At 37.5% G+C, this 14,926-nt stretch overlaps 1 protein-coding gene across 10 annotated transcripts in view; it reads right to left on the reverse strand.

Moving 5' to 3' along the window:
* Nucleotides 1-1,537: 1,537 nt before the first annotated feature.
* TRIM2 (tripartite motif containing 2) overlaps nucleotides 1,538-14,926 on the reverse strand; it is a 115,596-nt gene continuing 102,207 nt past the window's right edge. For 9 of the 10 annotated variants that reach the window (XM_078148788.1, XM_078148786.1, XM_078148787.1 and 6 more), the window contains 4 exons: nucleotides 9,246-9,426; nucleotides 7,972-8,042; nucleotides 7,736-7,876; nucleotides 1,538-6,247 (listed from right to left, as the gene is read on the reverse strand). In XM_078148788.1, coding sequence (XP_078004914.1) covers nucleotides 6,095-6,247; nucleotides 7,736-7,876; nucleotides 7,972-8,042; nucleotides 9,246-9,426 — 546 coding nt within the window. In that variant the 3' untranslated portion in view covers nucleotides 1,538-6,094. The remainder of the gene's footprint in view (nucleotides 6,248-7,735; nucleotides 7,877-7,971; nucleotides 8,043-9,245; nucleotides 9,427-14,926) is intronic. The other variant, XM_020994017.2, reaches the window with a different exon arrangement.

Raw genomic sequence — 14,926 nt, forward strand, 5'->3', positions numbered from 1 at the left:
AAAGTGGGATGAAGTAGACTTTTAACACAGGAGCGGGGCAGCCAACAAAGACCTGAGGGCATTGTCTTTAGGTCAGTGCTGGGAGGTGCTTTGTGGTAGTGGGGATTGGAGGGTAGGGGTAGAAAATGCTCCATCCTGGCTGTCACCTGGTAACTTCCTATTTTAGTTTAATTTAAACTAAATTAAATTGCTTATTCTTGCTAATTAAGTGCTAATGCTCCATCACATCTAGGCTTCTGAAGTACTGAAAAGTGGTTTCAGTGCCCGCTAAAATCTGGTGCTCTTAGGCCAAGGTCCTGGGTGGTCCACCCTGCTTACCACTGAGACAGCACATCACTCCCTTAAAATAGACTTGCTACAAGTGAAATGAGCAGGAGCAGAACATTGTATACAGTTAACAGCAATATTGTATGATGATCAACTGTGAATGATTTAGCCATTCTCAGCAATACAGTGATCCAAGACAATTCTGAAGGACTTAAGGTGAAAAATGCTCTCCTCCTCCAGTGAAAGAACTGATAAAGTTTGAATACAGATCAAAGCAACCTTTTTCTTTATTTTTCTTTTTTTGTTTGGTTTTTTGTTTTTATCACAACATGACTAACATGGAAATATGTTTTGTATGCCTGAACATGTATAACCTGTATCAAATTGCTTGCTTTCTCAATGAGAGGGGGAGGGGAAGGATGGAGGGAGACAATTTGAACGTCAAAAAATTTAAAAAACCCAAATGTTAGAATTGTTTTCACATGTAATTGGGGAAAATGAATTATTAAATCTATTTATATGTGTACGTATACATATACATATATATATACACGTGTGTGTGTGTATGTGTGTGTGTGTGTGTGTGTGTACATAATTGCTACGAATGGTGCTAGAGCCCTCACTGTGTTCTGGATATTGCCTATGCTTCAACTTCAGTTATGTATTCTTCTTGGGGACACTCTTGGGCCATTAAAAGAACTGGATGGAGTAGATGGTGGTCATGTCCTCTGTTTCTAAATCCTGCCCAGTCAATTATCTGTGTTCTGCCACCTACTCTGGGCTCCTGATTCTGCTGATCTCCCGATACAGATGTATTATAAATGTATTATAATCTATTAGAAATTTCTTGGTTCTCACTGGGATCTACGCCCACCACAAACTCTAGGCTCTGGATAGAGCATTTGACCTGGAGTCAAGAAGACCTGAGTTCAAATTCTGTCTCACACAAGAGCTGTGACCCTAGGCAAATAGCTTAGACTTTGTCTTCCTCAGTTTCCCCATCTATAAAATGGGGATAACAGTAGCACCTACTTCCCAGGGTTGTTGGGAAGATAAAATAAGACAGTACTAAAGTGCTTTGCAAATTTAAAGTGCTATATAAATGCTAGCTATTATAAGTTCTCCTTTCTTTTATTCAGTGGAGCAAGACTAGAAGTTAAAATGAACAGTGTTACAACAAGCATTTATTAAGCACCTAAACGGATTCGGCGTACTGTGCTAGGTAGGCACACAGCTTAAGGGACAAAGAAAAAGAAACCTTCACCCTGAAACCAACAGAGGAAACGAGCTTTATTATAACATTTTGAGAGCTTGTGCACAGTCAAGATATACATCTTAGTCTTGTTTCTCCTATATTTCAAGACAGAATAAATTTAAAGTTTTTATTTGTAGACTAAAGCATCCAAAGTACCATGGCACACATGATGCTACACACACACACACACACACACACACACACACACACACACTCACTCACACAAACACTTTTGATACAAGCTTTCATCCTCAACCTGAAACAAGCAGTCAGCATTTTGTTTTGTAAGAGAAACAATGAGAATATTTCAGTATCAACTTCAGAGAGTGCAAGACATTATATGTTCTGTACATAAGACATGAAATGGACTTATAATGATGGAATGTACAAACACCCCCCCAAAAAAAATACGCGCACACACACAGACACACACACATGCACACACACACACACACACACACACACACACACACACACATGCTCGAGAGCACACACAACCCCTTCACATCCTTGTCCCCAGGAGTAGGAGTAGAAGGGTCCAAAGTGGAGAATGAGCTAGCACTCTGGCACAGGGTTCCGCTAACAACGCTGATGAAAGAACATTCCCACATCTTAAAGCAAGAGCACAAGCATTGAGAATAAGGCCGTGTTGCTTTTTACAAACATTGAGTGCCATACATTCATTCGAACAACATAGCCCATTGATCCATCTACTCTAGGGTGCTAATATCATCCATATCATCTTCACATGCAGACCACTCGAGCAGTGCACGCTATTTATCTTCAGAATGCATTGAGAGTTAGTTACATTATTGTAATGGGTAGTTTGCTGTCATTCGAAAGCAAAGCCAAAAAAAAATCATTTCTTCATAATAAACACATCTTTAATGAGCACTTCATTTCCATTATGGCAACACTAGATCCTTTGTTATAAAAAATATTAACAAAAATATAAAATTTAAAGCCCAGCATCGTATTTTGAAGAAATATCAGATGTTTGCAATAAATGTTTACCATGAAACATTTATGGCAAAATAGCTGAAATTTTAACCTATGAAAAAATGTATTAATGTTTGAGTATGATTGAAAGAAATGTGCATTTTCCCTTAGTCATCGTCCTCTTTTTTTAGAAACTAAGGATTGGAGTGGTTGTTATAGGATCCTAACAACTTCTCCTATTCAGATTATCCCCAGTACAGCCTTCAGAGTCCCTTAAAGCCTCTACATTAAAGCCTTGCATTGCTGGTGCTCCACCAGTACCAACTACTCAACTGGTATTCTAGTTAACTCTTAATATTACACATACCCTGTAAAATCAATAGCACTTGGAATGGGAACTTTTGACGACCGTCGAGTGGTGAACAAAAGGGATCAACTAAAGATGGGTGACTGGGGGGATCTGTTTAGTTACCGGAAAACATTTGGACAAAAATACCAAGTCTCTTAAAGGAAAAAAAAAATAAAGATTTTCCATACCCTGGCCTTTGAACATTTGTCCTTGGAAGCTTTTAATCCATGAGTTTCTGAGTAATCAGGTGACATCTTGGTCTCCCCGTATCAAGCAGTGTTGGGCTCTAGTGTGATTGTGGTAGAATGTTTTATTCAGTGACTACAGTTATCAGCAGAGTTTTATTCTAAGTACACCAGGGGAATCAGAATTTTTTAGTGGCTCTTAAGTGCTCCTCATCACCACGTGACAGATTTTGGATACTCGACAATGAAAAAAAAAATAACAAAGAACTTCAGGGGCCTAAGAGAAGGCCACGTCTCTCTAGATCTTTCTCTGAGCATACCAAAAATAGTTCGACCTCATTAGGATGTGACAGCTTTACACTGAAATCTTGTTCATTAATGTCTGATCAGAAGCACTTATAGAATATGTTTCAGCGAAAAGGAATACAGTAAATGCACACATATACACTCAAGGAGGAAATGATATCTATATTTTGACATACAAGTATAAATATATATATATATATATATATATATAAATATATATATATATATATTTAAAACTTAGTGTTTCCTGGAGTGCCCAAAAGATATGTTTTTGGTTTTTTTTGTTTTATTTTGTTTTGTTTTTAGCAATATTTAGATAGTGGGACAGGTCAGAATTACAGTTTCTAGTAAATTCCATTCCAACTTGCACTATTATTGCAATTGAATATAAACAAAGCCAAGGAGCCTAAACATACATTTAGGTTCTTCCAGGTAGTATTAAGCCAGGTAAAAAGCATTGCTTAGAGCCAGGATTAGTATTCCATATCAGAAGTGAAATGGATAGTTAGATTCAATGTTGTTTTCTTAGTTTATGAACATAATTCAAATCTTATGCATGTAGAAAATTCTCTTTAAGTAAAATATTTCTAAGATTGAAAGCCTGTGAAAAATGCTTACTATAAAGGCTTTGTTATTCTTTTAGGTTCTGGAATAAACTAAAGTTAATTTAATTGTACCCATTTTTGAGGCTTAAAAACAATGTGATAACCATGATGAGTCTGTCCTCTCTGTCCTGCAGAGTAGTAGGACAAATCAAAGTCAAAGTTGTAGGCTTACTGCCCTTATTCTGGAAAAGAGTATTGTGGCTGAACATTCTGAAAAGTTTTATTGAATTCTACAACTACCTTGTAGGCCCAAAACAAAGACAAAGTTTAGAAATTCCACCTAAACAAGAGGTACCAAACCTCAAAGTACATCTCCCTTTAAAAAAAAAATTATTTAGTCTTTACTAAGCTCAGTGGTTGGGGTAGAATGGTTCTTAACAGCCAATTAGAAATGAGAAACTGATTTACTCTTTAAAGAAATGAAAAATCCTCTATAAGACAAGTATTAGTTCTTAAAACAAAAAGCCTCAAACATCACCTTCAAATAGTTTTACAGATGTGAGAATTAAAAAATAAATTCTAAGGTGCTGAAAAAAAAAACCCTCCCAAATGTTTTTTCAGACTGACACCATCTTGATTGCAACTGAAAAGAAAATTAAGAGGGGAGAGAGGATAACAATATTATTTTAACAGTAATAGCGATACTTATAACCATTGAGCTAAATATGCTGAAAGTATTGTTTAAGATAGATTGACCTTAGTTTGAACTATTTCACATATGTTGTGAAAATCACAAATTTCTTTTTTTTTTAACTAAAAGTTGGCTACCACCATCATCAGGGGGAAATGGCCCAACCAGGTCTTCTAAAGAATTTTCCAAAAAGGGATTGCCCACATGATTGAATTAAGTTGGGAGTAATGTACCAAAAAACTGACATGAGGATGGTCTCCTTTTTCAGCGTGCTGCCTATTTCAATACATCATCAAATGCTTGGCTATATATATATATGTATATATATATATATGTGTGTGTATAAATGTATATATATAATACACTCTACCTTATCCTATAACCATGTACACAGAATCCTTTAACCTTTCTATTCATCAGACAGTGATAAATAACCATAACATGCTCTTACCTGTAATGTTCTTAAGGTAACACAACTTTGGTAACACTTGCTTTTAATGTTGAAACCATTCATTGATCACTTACATACTTTTGGCTGACCACCCCATGTCCTCCAAGGGCTACTTTTATGGCTCTCTGTCCTAGGCGATACTGTGTGTCCTACCATTTGTGCTGATGGGTTGCGGAAGGCAGAGCTTACACTTTTGTGGCATGACCAAAGGATGAATGTGGGAGCATGGCACACATGGAAAAACTGGCTTTTTTTGTTATTATAACCCAATATGTTCATTTTGTGTTAATGGGATTACTTGTTTATTGAAAGGTAGCATTAACTACTATAGTGTGACAATGATTTCAAAGCCTTAGGAATATCAGGTGCCCCCCTGCCAAGCATACTTTGTGTTCTGCTACCAGGTGAGCAAAAGAAGGTGAAAAGAACACACAGAAAAGGTCTTTGATCTGTTCCCAAATAAATGGGAAATTTGCATTGATTCTTATAGTGCTAATGTCAAGGCATCTTGGGCCCGACAATCAGAGCAATAAGGATTTTGCAAGGCAGCCTTACTTTGTAAAAGGAACCTATTTAGCTATAGTTGCTGATGAAGATGACTGAAGAACACCACGAGTAATACTTACCATGAAAGCTGAGGTCTAGAACACTCCCAGATCTTACATCTGGGTTAAATAACATATATCTACAGTAAATTTTATATGTGGAAGCTCTGAGCAAAAGCTACCATTCACAGGTTTAATCAACATCTTCAAATGCTTTAGTTTTTCCACCTTGGTTTGTCTGAGTCAAAAAATGAGTCATCAGCTATGCAAATTCCTGTTCTACCAGCCAAAGTTCACAGGTTTGAGATTCTGCTGTTTTAAAGGATTCGGGAAAAGAGAGTTTTCTTTTTAAAATGCTAAAGATGAGTTACAGAAATCAGAGATGCAGTCTTATAGTCTTAAGTAAACAGTCACATTTTGAAACCACTGTGAACAAATCCAATGGAGATTCCTTCAGACATGAAAATGAACTCAGTCTAGTTGCAGTTAGGTTCTGCATGGAAAAATCCAGTCCAGGTTATAGTACAGGACAGTGGCTTAGGGTTACTCAGATACCTGCTGTTATTGCAAGTATCGATAGACCTTGAAACAGTGATTTCCAGAGTCTGCCACTACAACATGACCATCCGAAGTTAAGGCCAAGCCTTGGGGACCATAAAGTGGATCAGCAGATGTGTTAATGTAGGATAAAAATGATCCACTCCCATCGAAAACCTTCAGAAAAATAAAATTATTTGTTATGTCAGAGAGAAATAGCAAAGCTACTAGTTATAAATAAGAACTATTAACTGTATTACTTTCACGACACTTTCCAGTTCAGATCACCCACACAGATCCCACCTTAAAACACCTTGTTTTTTACCTTCTCTCTCCACATGTCACTTGATGAATGAATCTTGGTCAAGAAGAAACTTGATTTGGGGTGGCAGAAAGAATAGGGCAGGGAAGGAACAGATAATGAAAAATGGCTATCTTTGTATTTATTCTCCCTGACTCTCCTTCAGTCTCTACTTTCTAGATAAATGGGGATGAATGAGAGAAAGTAAAAAATTAAGAGTCAGGCAATGTAAGGACCTTAATGCATTAGTTTGGAAGAATCATTGTATACAGTTTAAAAAAAATAGCATTTGTAATTCTATTACCCTAGTTTCCCTACTTAAGAGGCAAACAATATTTTTTTAAAGAAAGCAAAATGTGAGATAATTGTCTGATCTGTATGTTTCAGTGACTTAGCCTTCTTTCACTTTCCCACTACTTTTTGCTGTAATAACTTACAAGGATAATTATATGGAAGAAAACAGAAAGAATTTGGGTCTTCTTTACCTCCTTCACATGGGTCTAATATAATTTTTATTAGATAATTACCTCCTTTGTATGTAGATGCCTATGGGGAAATTAAGCAGTCTCCCAAGTATGATGCACTTAATGCATTTTTAGGATCTCAATTTGGTTTCTTTCAGGCAAAATGATCTACAACAGGGATTGTTCAAATTTTTGTGTGTCAGAGAGCACTTCAGCAGTTTGGTGAAAGCTATGGATTCCCCCTTTCAGCATAATGGTTTGTTGCCTACATTCATAATTAAAGGAAATGCTAGATTTCAACCACAGTTACTGAAAATAAAAATGTATTTTTTTCCTCATCTGAGTTCAAAAATCCTCTGAATTGTATCTATGTATTCCTTAGAAGTCTATGGCTTCTGGCTTAGAAATCTTGATCTTCTAGGATGCCAATCAGTGTCCATTTCATTGTGAGGGAGACATTTCAAGGGTCATATTGATTTGGGCTAAGAAGACTGATTTAGTGCTTTCTAGACTCTAAAGTTAATCTAAACACAATTTGTACTGGTGGACATGACCCTACCTCTGTATGATCATCTTCATTGGTATGACCCATTCCTTTCAATGTACACTTAGGTACATGATGTACAAGGACAATAAGATAGGTTTTTTTGAAATTGGGGTGTGTCAGAGATACTTTATGAATTCAAAAGAGTTCTCTGTAATTATTTCTCCATCACCATGATTTCTATTTCCCCATCATCCTGACTGATGCCCTGTTGGCATAATAGTTGCATTATACTGCTCTAAAGTGACCCATTAAGAATGCAGAGGACTCCAATATTTGTGACCATCTATTCTCTGCTTTTCACTAGTACCAACTGCTTTCAACAAACATATCCATAAATCAGCATTTTTAGTTACCTGGATTCTACTGTTTCCCCAGTCCGCTACAATGATATTTCCATTTGAATCTACTGCTACCCCTGTTGGGGCATTAAACTGTCCATTGCCTTCTCCATTAGAACCAAACTTCAACATGAATTCTCCTTCTTGATTAAATACCTGTATGGAATATTAAAAAAAAATTAAGTTAATGACAAAGGGAGCTGAAGCTGGGGCGAGAGGATGGTGATAAAAATGGTAGTAGTTAACAGTACCTTGACTGAATGATTATGAAAATCTGTAACAATAATTTCATTGTTGCTGTTAACAGCTGCAAAATGAGGACCTATAAAAGATGAAAAAGAACAACCTGTGATGATGAAGTGAATATTATTAACAATAACAAGACAGCCTTATTACTTTAAAAAAAACCCTCAATATGTTAATTCAATAATTTAAGAAAAAAATCAAAAAATCAGAGCCAGAAGGGATCTTGAGGGGTCATTTAGTCATTGCTCTGACTCTAAGTCAAAGGGTCCCTATGACATTCTAGACTTATGGTTCCTAAGAGATCATCTAGTCCAATCCCCTCATTTCATAGGCAAAGCCTTAAGAAGTTAAATGACTTGTCCAAGGTCATACATATTTCAGTCAATAGGATTTGAACTTGGGTTTTCGTATTCCAAATCCAGTTTTCTTTGTCTATTCTGCCTTCTTAAAGTCAAGGTTAAGATTTCTAGTAGTTCTAGTGAAGCAGAATAAGCAATCAGCAGTGAGAATCCATCCTTCATGCCATCATCTGAAAGTCACATCTGTTAGCTTCCCTGAGTTCCTATGGATTGTTCACAAGAGCATCTGTTTTTGAAGAAAGACACTGTATCTCTTCAGGCTGAGTGAAAGGTCTCATGTCAATAATATTTTTAAATGTGTCAGAAAACCCACACTTTAAAATTTGGGGTGACAATCAGAACTTGGCAGAACTGGAGATAAAGCACAAACCAAGGTCAGGCACAAAAGTGTTAAAATGTATGAAAAAGTCATTAAAGAAAACTTATGAAAATACTTTCAGCCGCTTATTGTAGATGTGAACACGTAAACGAAGCGAAGGAGAAGGAGAAACGATATAAGATACCTTTCTCATTCTTGGGAAGTACTCCTAAACTGATGTTCTCTTAAAAAATCGATCACCTAAAGAGGGGACTAGGACTTTTTAGGCTGTTTGCTTGGGGTTCCTTAAATGGTGCAACTTTTGGGCTGGGTATTCATACTGTTTGTTCTTCAAGATCATACTCATGGGACTAGAGTTCTATGAAGTAGACCTCTGCTGTATCCTCAACTATTAACAAGAGAATGGGTTTCTGTCCAACTTACATCCTTCCTTCTGCCCTTGTGATTAACTGAGAAGCGCTGAACATGCCTTGGCATAGCCTCAATCCCCAGCATCTTTCCAATCTCAGGGAAACATGCTGGGGATGTGGCCTCTTCAACATGCTCCATCATCATGCATATCTGAGCAGAAGAAGCATAAAAAAGGGGATTTACATATTACCATCGAGTGTACCTGCAAACTGCCTGTCCCCATTTCCTCGGCTACCAAACCTGGTCACAATTTTCCCATTGGGCTGGAAGATGAACACGCAGCATGCTTTGTTGTCCACCACTATGATGTGTCCATTGCGGTCCACGGACACACCTTTTGGTCCCATCAGCTTTCCTGATCCAATTTTTGTCTGTAAGGGACAAAAAGGATGGTGATTTAGGGTTTTAAATATTCTAGAGTATAAAAACAATGGAAATAGGAAGCATCCCTGGAAAATGAAGAGATATAGTTCCGGGTATCCCAAGATGCCAAAGAATCTATTTTGTTCAAATAAATAAGTAAATAAATAGCTAGAGAAACAGAGAAATAAATAAATAAAACTCCTCTGCTAAAATGGTTACTTTCCTTTTCAGAAATCATAACTGCCTTTCTACAGGAAGAGGAAGAATTAAAGGAACAATTCAGATTCGTCATTCAAAATCTCATTTCCAAAGCTCTGATATTACACCAGTAATTCACTAGCTTATTTGAAGGTTTAAGCAGGCAGAATGGTAAAGCCTTAACTGTGCTATTACTTGGTATTTCCGAAAATTCAAGATCAAGTTGGAGAAGTGCACTGAATTCCATTCACAGTATGCAATTATTGGATGGTCACCACAATGGTTAAATAAGCCTTTTGCCCTATTATAACAAAAGAAAAGCGTCCAATTTTTCTAAGCTAAGGATAAAATATCAAGTAAATATTAACATTTGCTCTTTTCTGAGTAGGCCTAGATCTGACAAGATGCTTTTACAATCAACTGGAAGGCCCAAACTTGATAGCCTCAATCAATAGTTCTGGTGTCCAGACAAAGGTGGACATTGGTAAGCATGGATTCCATCATCACTTTTGGTATTCAGTGGCTCTGAGTTCGCCTTCTATTGAATAATGATAGAAACAAAAGCAACACATATCCAACACACTTACTTTTTTAATCTTATTTCACCATCCCCTAGGATGCTTGGGAGCAAGGACTAATCATATGACAGGGGCCATCTATATCCCCCAAATCTTAAGAGAAATTGAATCCAGAGAATTAGGATGGATTTTCACTGTGAACAGCTCCTATAACTGGACAAGTCCATGACGAGTACCCTTGCTTCTGTTCTCCAAGGGAGTAACTTCTTTCTTCTTCTTTTTTTTTTAAAGACATTTATCCAATTAAATTTAATACAACACACAAGTATTTATTAAACACTTAGTACACACTAAGCATTGTGCACAGGAGCACAAAAGTGCTGGGGATAAAACAAAACAAAAATGAAGTGGTTCCAGCCCATTAAAAGCTTATATTTTACAGAGAAGAAACCAATATATGCACAGATAAGCAAATACAAAGTTTATGTACTGCAGAATCAGAAAGGCCTCTCACAGGAGGCAATTGAGCTGAGACAAATCAAACTCAAGGGTCCGGGAGGCAGAAGTGAAGAAAAACAATATCTGATCATAATGGAATGGTCTCTGCAAAGGCCTGGAGGTAGGAGATGAGATCTGATTTAATGGGGAATAGCCAATAGGCTAATTTAGTTTAGTAAATGGAGGGAAGAAATGTGAAATCAGGGGCAGTTAGGTGGCGCAGTGGATAGAGCACCGGCCCTGAAGTCAGGAGTACCTGAGTTCAAATACAGTCTCAGACCAAACACTTGACACTTACTAGCTGTGTGACCCTGGGCAAGTCACTTAACCCCAACTACCTTAAAAAAAAAAAGAAATGTGAAATCAGGCTAGAGAGATTTGAAACAGATTATGAAGAACTTTAAAGGCCAAATTGAAGGAGCTGTATTTTAGGGGAGCCAGCATGACATGATGGAAAGATATGCTGGCTTTGAAGTCAGGACACCTGGATTTAAATCTAGCCTCTACCACTTAAATGCCCATGTCACCTCGTTGGGCGAGTCTTGCCTTGGACCTCAGTTTTTTCTTCTATAAAGTGAAGGGGTTGGACAAATTGATCTTTGAGGTCCCTTCCAGTTCTAAATCTAAGACCCTGTTATCCTAGAGGCAATAGGGAGCCATGGTAGCTTATTGAGCAGGAGAATGGAATGGTCAGCTATTACTTTATATTTTGCTATTTATGTGGAGAATAGGCAGCTAGGTGGTGTAGTGGATGAAGTGCTGGATCTAGAGTCAAGTGTCTCTAAAATCCTCCCAATGTCCCTACAAAACACCCCTTTCTCCCAATGTCCCTACAAAACACCCCTTCCTCTCAATGTTCTAATTTCAGTTCATTGAACCATTGTTCTCTCTGCCTCCCGAGTTTGGAATCTCAAATCATCTGACTCTTCCCTATCTTTGGCTTTCATAACTAATCAGTTACCACTTGCATGTTGCTTCACAAAGAGGATTTTTGCCTCAGTCCCTTTCTTTCCTTTTACACTACAAGTCAAGTCAAGACCTGAGTTTAAAATCTGGCCTCACACTATTTAATAGCTGTGTGACCCTGGAGAAGTCACTTAATTTGTTCACCTTAGCTATAAAATGAGGATAATAACAGCATCCACATTCTAGGGTTGTTGTAAGGATAAAATGAGATAATATTTGTAAAGTGCTTAGCGCACTGACTGGTACATAGCAGGTGCTTAATAAATGATTTTTTCTTCCTTATATTAGTCTCTAAGGTTGGCAAGGCACAGAAATGCATAATTATATCATTTGATCTTTCCAAGAATCCCATGAAGTAGGTGATATTCTTGTTGAACATGAGGAAAGTAAGGCTGAGATAGGGAAAATACAACCAGTAAGTATTTGGGGAAGGTTTGAAACTCCAACTCTAACACTATCCACTATGTCCTGCTTCTGTTCCCCAATTCAGAACTCCTGAGGAGTGACTGACAGTCATCAGGTTCCATCTTTGGCCCTTATCTCTTCTTATTCCCTTGGCTATGTTATTCATTTCCAGGATTTCAACAATCACCTTTAGGCAAACAACTGACAGACCTGTTTCTATTTTCCATCTCTTTTGAAAGCCGCAATTCCATTCTACACATGGGCTTCAAATTCTGAAAGCATTTCTATGATTGTGTTAGTATCCTATTCAAATGACTTCAGTAACTGCCTATTGTCAGCTAAATAAAATCTAAACTCCTGAGCCTGAACTTTAAGGCCCTCAACAGTCTGCCTCTCTCTCTCAAGTCCCCATACTTCCCTCTCCATACTCTGACCAAGCATGGGTAAAAGCAAGATGGCTTACTTTTCCCTAAACACAATTTGTGTTCCTTTGCTTCCATGATGACTTTACTCATAACTTTCTATGCAGAATGCTCTCCTATCCCTTCTGACTGTGGATACCTTACACACTCTTCTTTTTTGGGGGGGTTGGGGGCAGGGGAGAGGCAATGAGGATCAAGTGATTTGCTCAGAATCACAAAACTAGTAAGTGTCTGAGGACAGATTTGAACTCAGGTTTGCCTGACTCCGGGGCAGGTGCTTTATGCACTGTGCCACCTCTGTGGTACCACGGTGCCCTGATTCTTTAAGTCTTAATTTCAACATATCCTGTTCCATGATGCCCTCCTTGGCCACCATAGCTAAAAGTAATACTTCCCTCTGAATGTCCACAAACTTAGTGTGTTCTAACTCATAACTTACTTTATACTTTTATTTATTTTTGTGTGTGTGTGGGCACCTAGTTAAGTAAACCTCTCCTACTACAAAGAAAGTTTCTCAAAGACAGGGATGGGTCTTGTATATATTTTTGTATATCTCACTTTAGAGTATGCAAATTACTTTCCTCCTCCCATTTCTGTAGGTTAGGTAGCAATTATCATTATTCTCCATTTTACATATAAGGAAACTGACACTCAGATAAATTGTATTGGTCACACAGTCAGTAAATTTGGTGCCAGGACATGAATTAATGTCTTTGACACCAAGACTTGTGCTTTTCCCACCACATCCCCTATCACTGTGTCCAGTCCTACGAACATGCAAATCTAGTGGAGAGCTGACAATTAGTTTCTGTAGAGGTAGCAAATGAAAGAAAATAAACATACTTTGCATTTTGCCAAGCATCAAATTAGAAGGTGAAGTTTTAAAAGAACAAATTAATAATGCTAAGTGGGGAGTTTACATCTGTAGTTCCAATAATGCCATTATCACTAGGATCACCGAATCAGAGCCAGAACTGAAAAGAACCTTACAGGTTATGTAGCCTACTCATTATATTTTATAGATGAGAAAATTGAGGCACAGAGAAGTTAAGTAAGTGGCTTAATCTTTTTTTAAAGGGAAATTTTATTTTTAATTCACAAGTATTTATTATCTCCTTCTGCCATGAAAAGAACAGAAAAAACCTTGTAATAAACATGCACAAACAAAGCAAATTACCCTACTGGGTTGTTCAAAAATGTATGCCTTATTACTCATCTCTGACTGGCACACCCAGTCTTACACAGCTAGTAATTGTCAGGGCTGGTATTCAAAGCCAGGTCGTCTGGCTCCAAATTTGGTGGTATTTTAATTACTAAAATATTGAAGGCCTATAATAGGTTAAATGAGCTTCTACAGGATGGCCTGGGAATTCATAGCCATTTATAACAGTTTTTTAAGTGGAAAAAGCAAAGGCATTCTAAGTTCCGAATAACCAAGTTACAAACAAACTTTTTGAAACACAACCCCTTCCTTCCTAAGTCAGCAACTGGCCTGAACCATGTCACGCAGCCGCAAACAGGACACAACTCCCTTGACTCTATCTCCTGGCACTAAGCACCACCTGTAATGGCCCCGTAGAAGGGCTGTATTATTATTGCATTTTTCATATTTATATCCTAGTGCTTAGCATGACGTAGGTACATAGTAGGTTCTTAACGGATTCTTGTTGATTAGATCCACCTGGATAAATGAAGCTTTCTTACAGAGCTACATGATTCTATTATTCTTACTTTAAGTAACAGCTCAAATAATGGAGGGGGCAGCTAGGTGGCATAATGGATACAGTACTGGATTTGGAATCAGGAAGATTCATCTTTCTGAGTTCAAATCTGGCTTTAGATACTTACTTGCTGTGTAATCCCGGGCAAGTCACTTAACCCTATTTACCTGAGTTTCCTCATCTGTCAAATGAGCTAGAGGAGGAAATGGCAAACCACTATAGTATCTTTGCCAAGAAAACCCCCCAGATGGGATTATGGAGAGTTGGATAAATCAGATGACTGAACAACAAAAAATAATTTCTTAAAAATCATGTCATTACATTGTTGATAGAGTTAACTCATCCAACGATTCTGGAGAGCAATTTGGAAAGGGCAATCAAACTGTGTATACCCTTTGCTCTAGCAGTACCCCTACTAGGTCTGTATCCCAAAGAAATCATAAAAAAGCAAAAGGACCTACATGTACAAAAATATTTATAGCAATAATTTTTTGTGGTGGCAAAAAATTGGAAATTGAGGGGCTGCCCATCAGTTGGGGAATGGCTGAACAAGTTGTGGTATATAAATGTAATGGAATGCTATTATGCTATAAGAAATGATGAGTAGGTAGATTTCAGAAAAACCTGGAAAGATTATATGAACTGATGCTGTGAAGTGAATAGAACCAGGAGAACATTGTACACAATAACAGCAACATTGTGTGAGGATCAACTATGATTGACTTAGGTTTTCTAAGCAATACAATGATTCAAGACAATTCCAAAAGACTTATGATGGAA

Source organism: Phascolarctos cinereus, unplaced genomic scaffold (assembly GCF_003287225.1).
Source record: "Phascolarctos cinereus isolate Bilbo 61053 unplaced genomic scaffold, phaCin_HiC Scaffold_9;HRSCAF=440, whole genome shotgun sequence".
NCBI lineage: Eukaryota > Metazoa > Chordata > Mammalia > Diprotodontia > Phascolarctidae > Phascolarctos > Phascolarctos cinereus.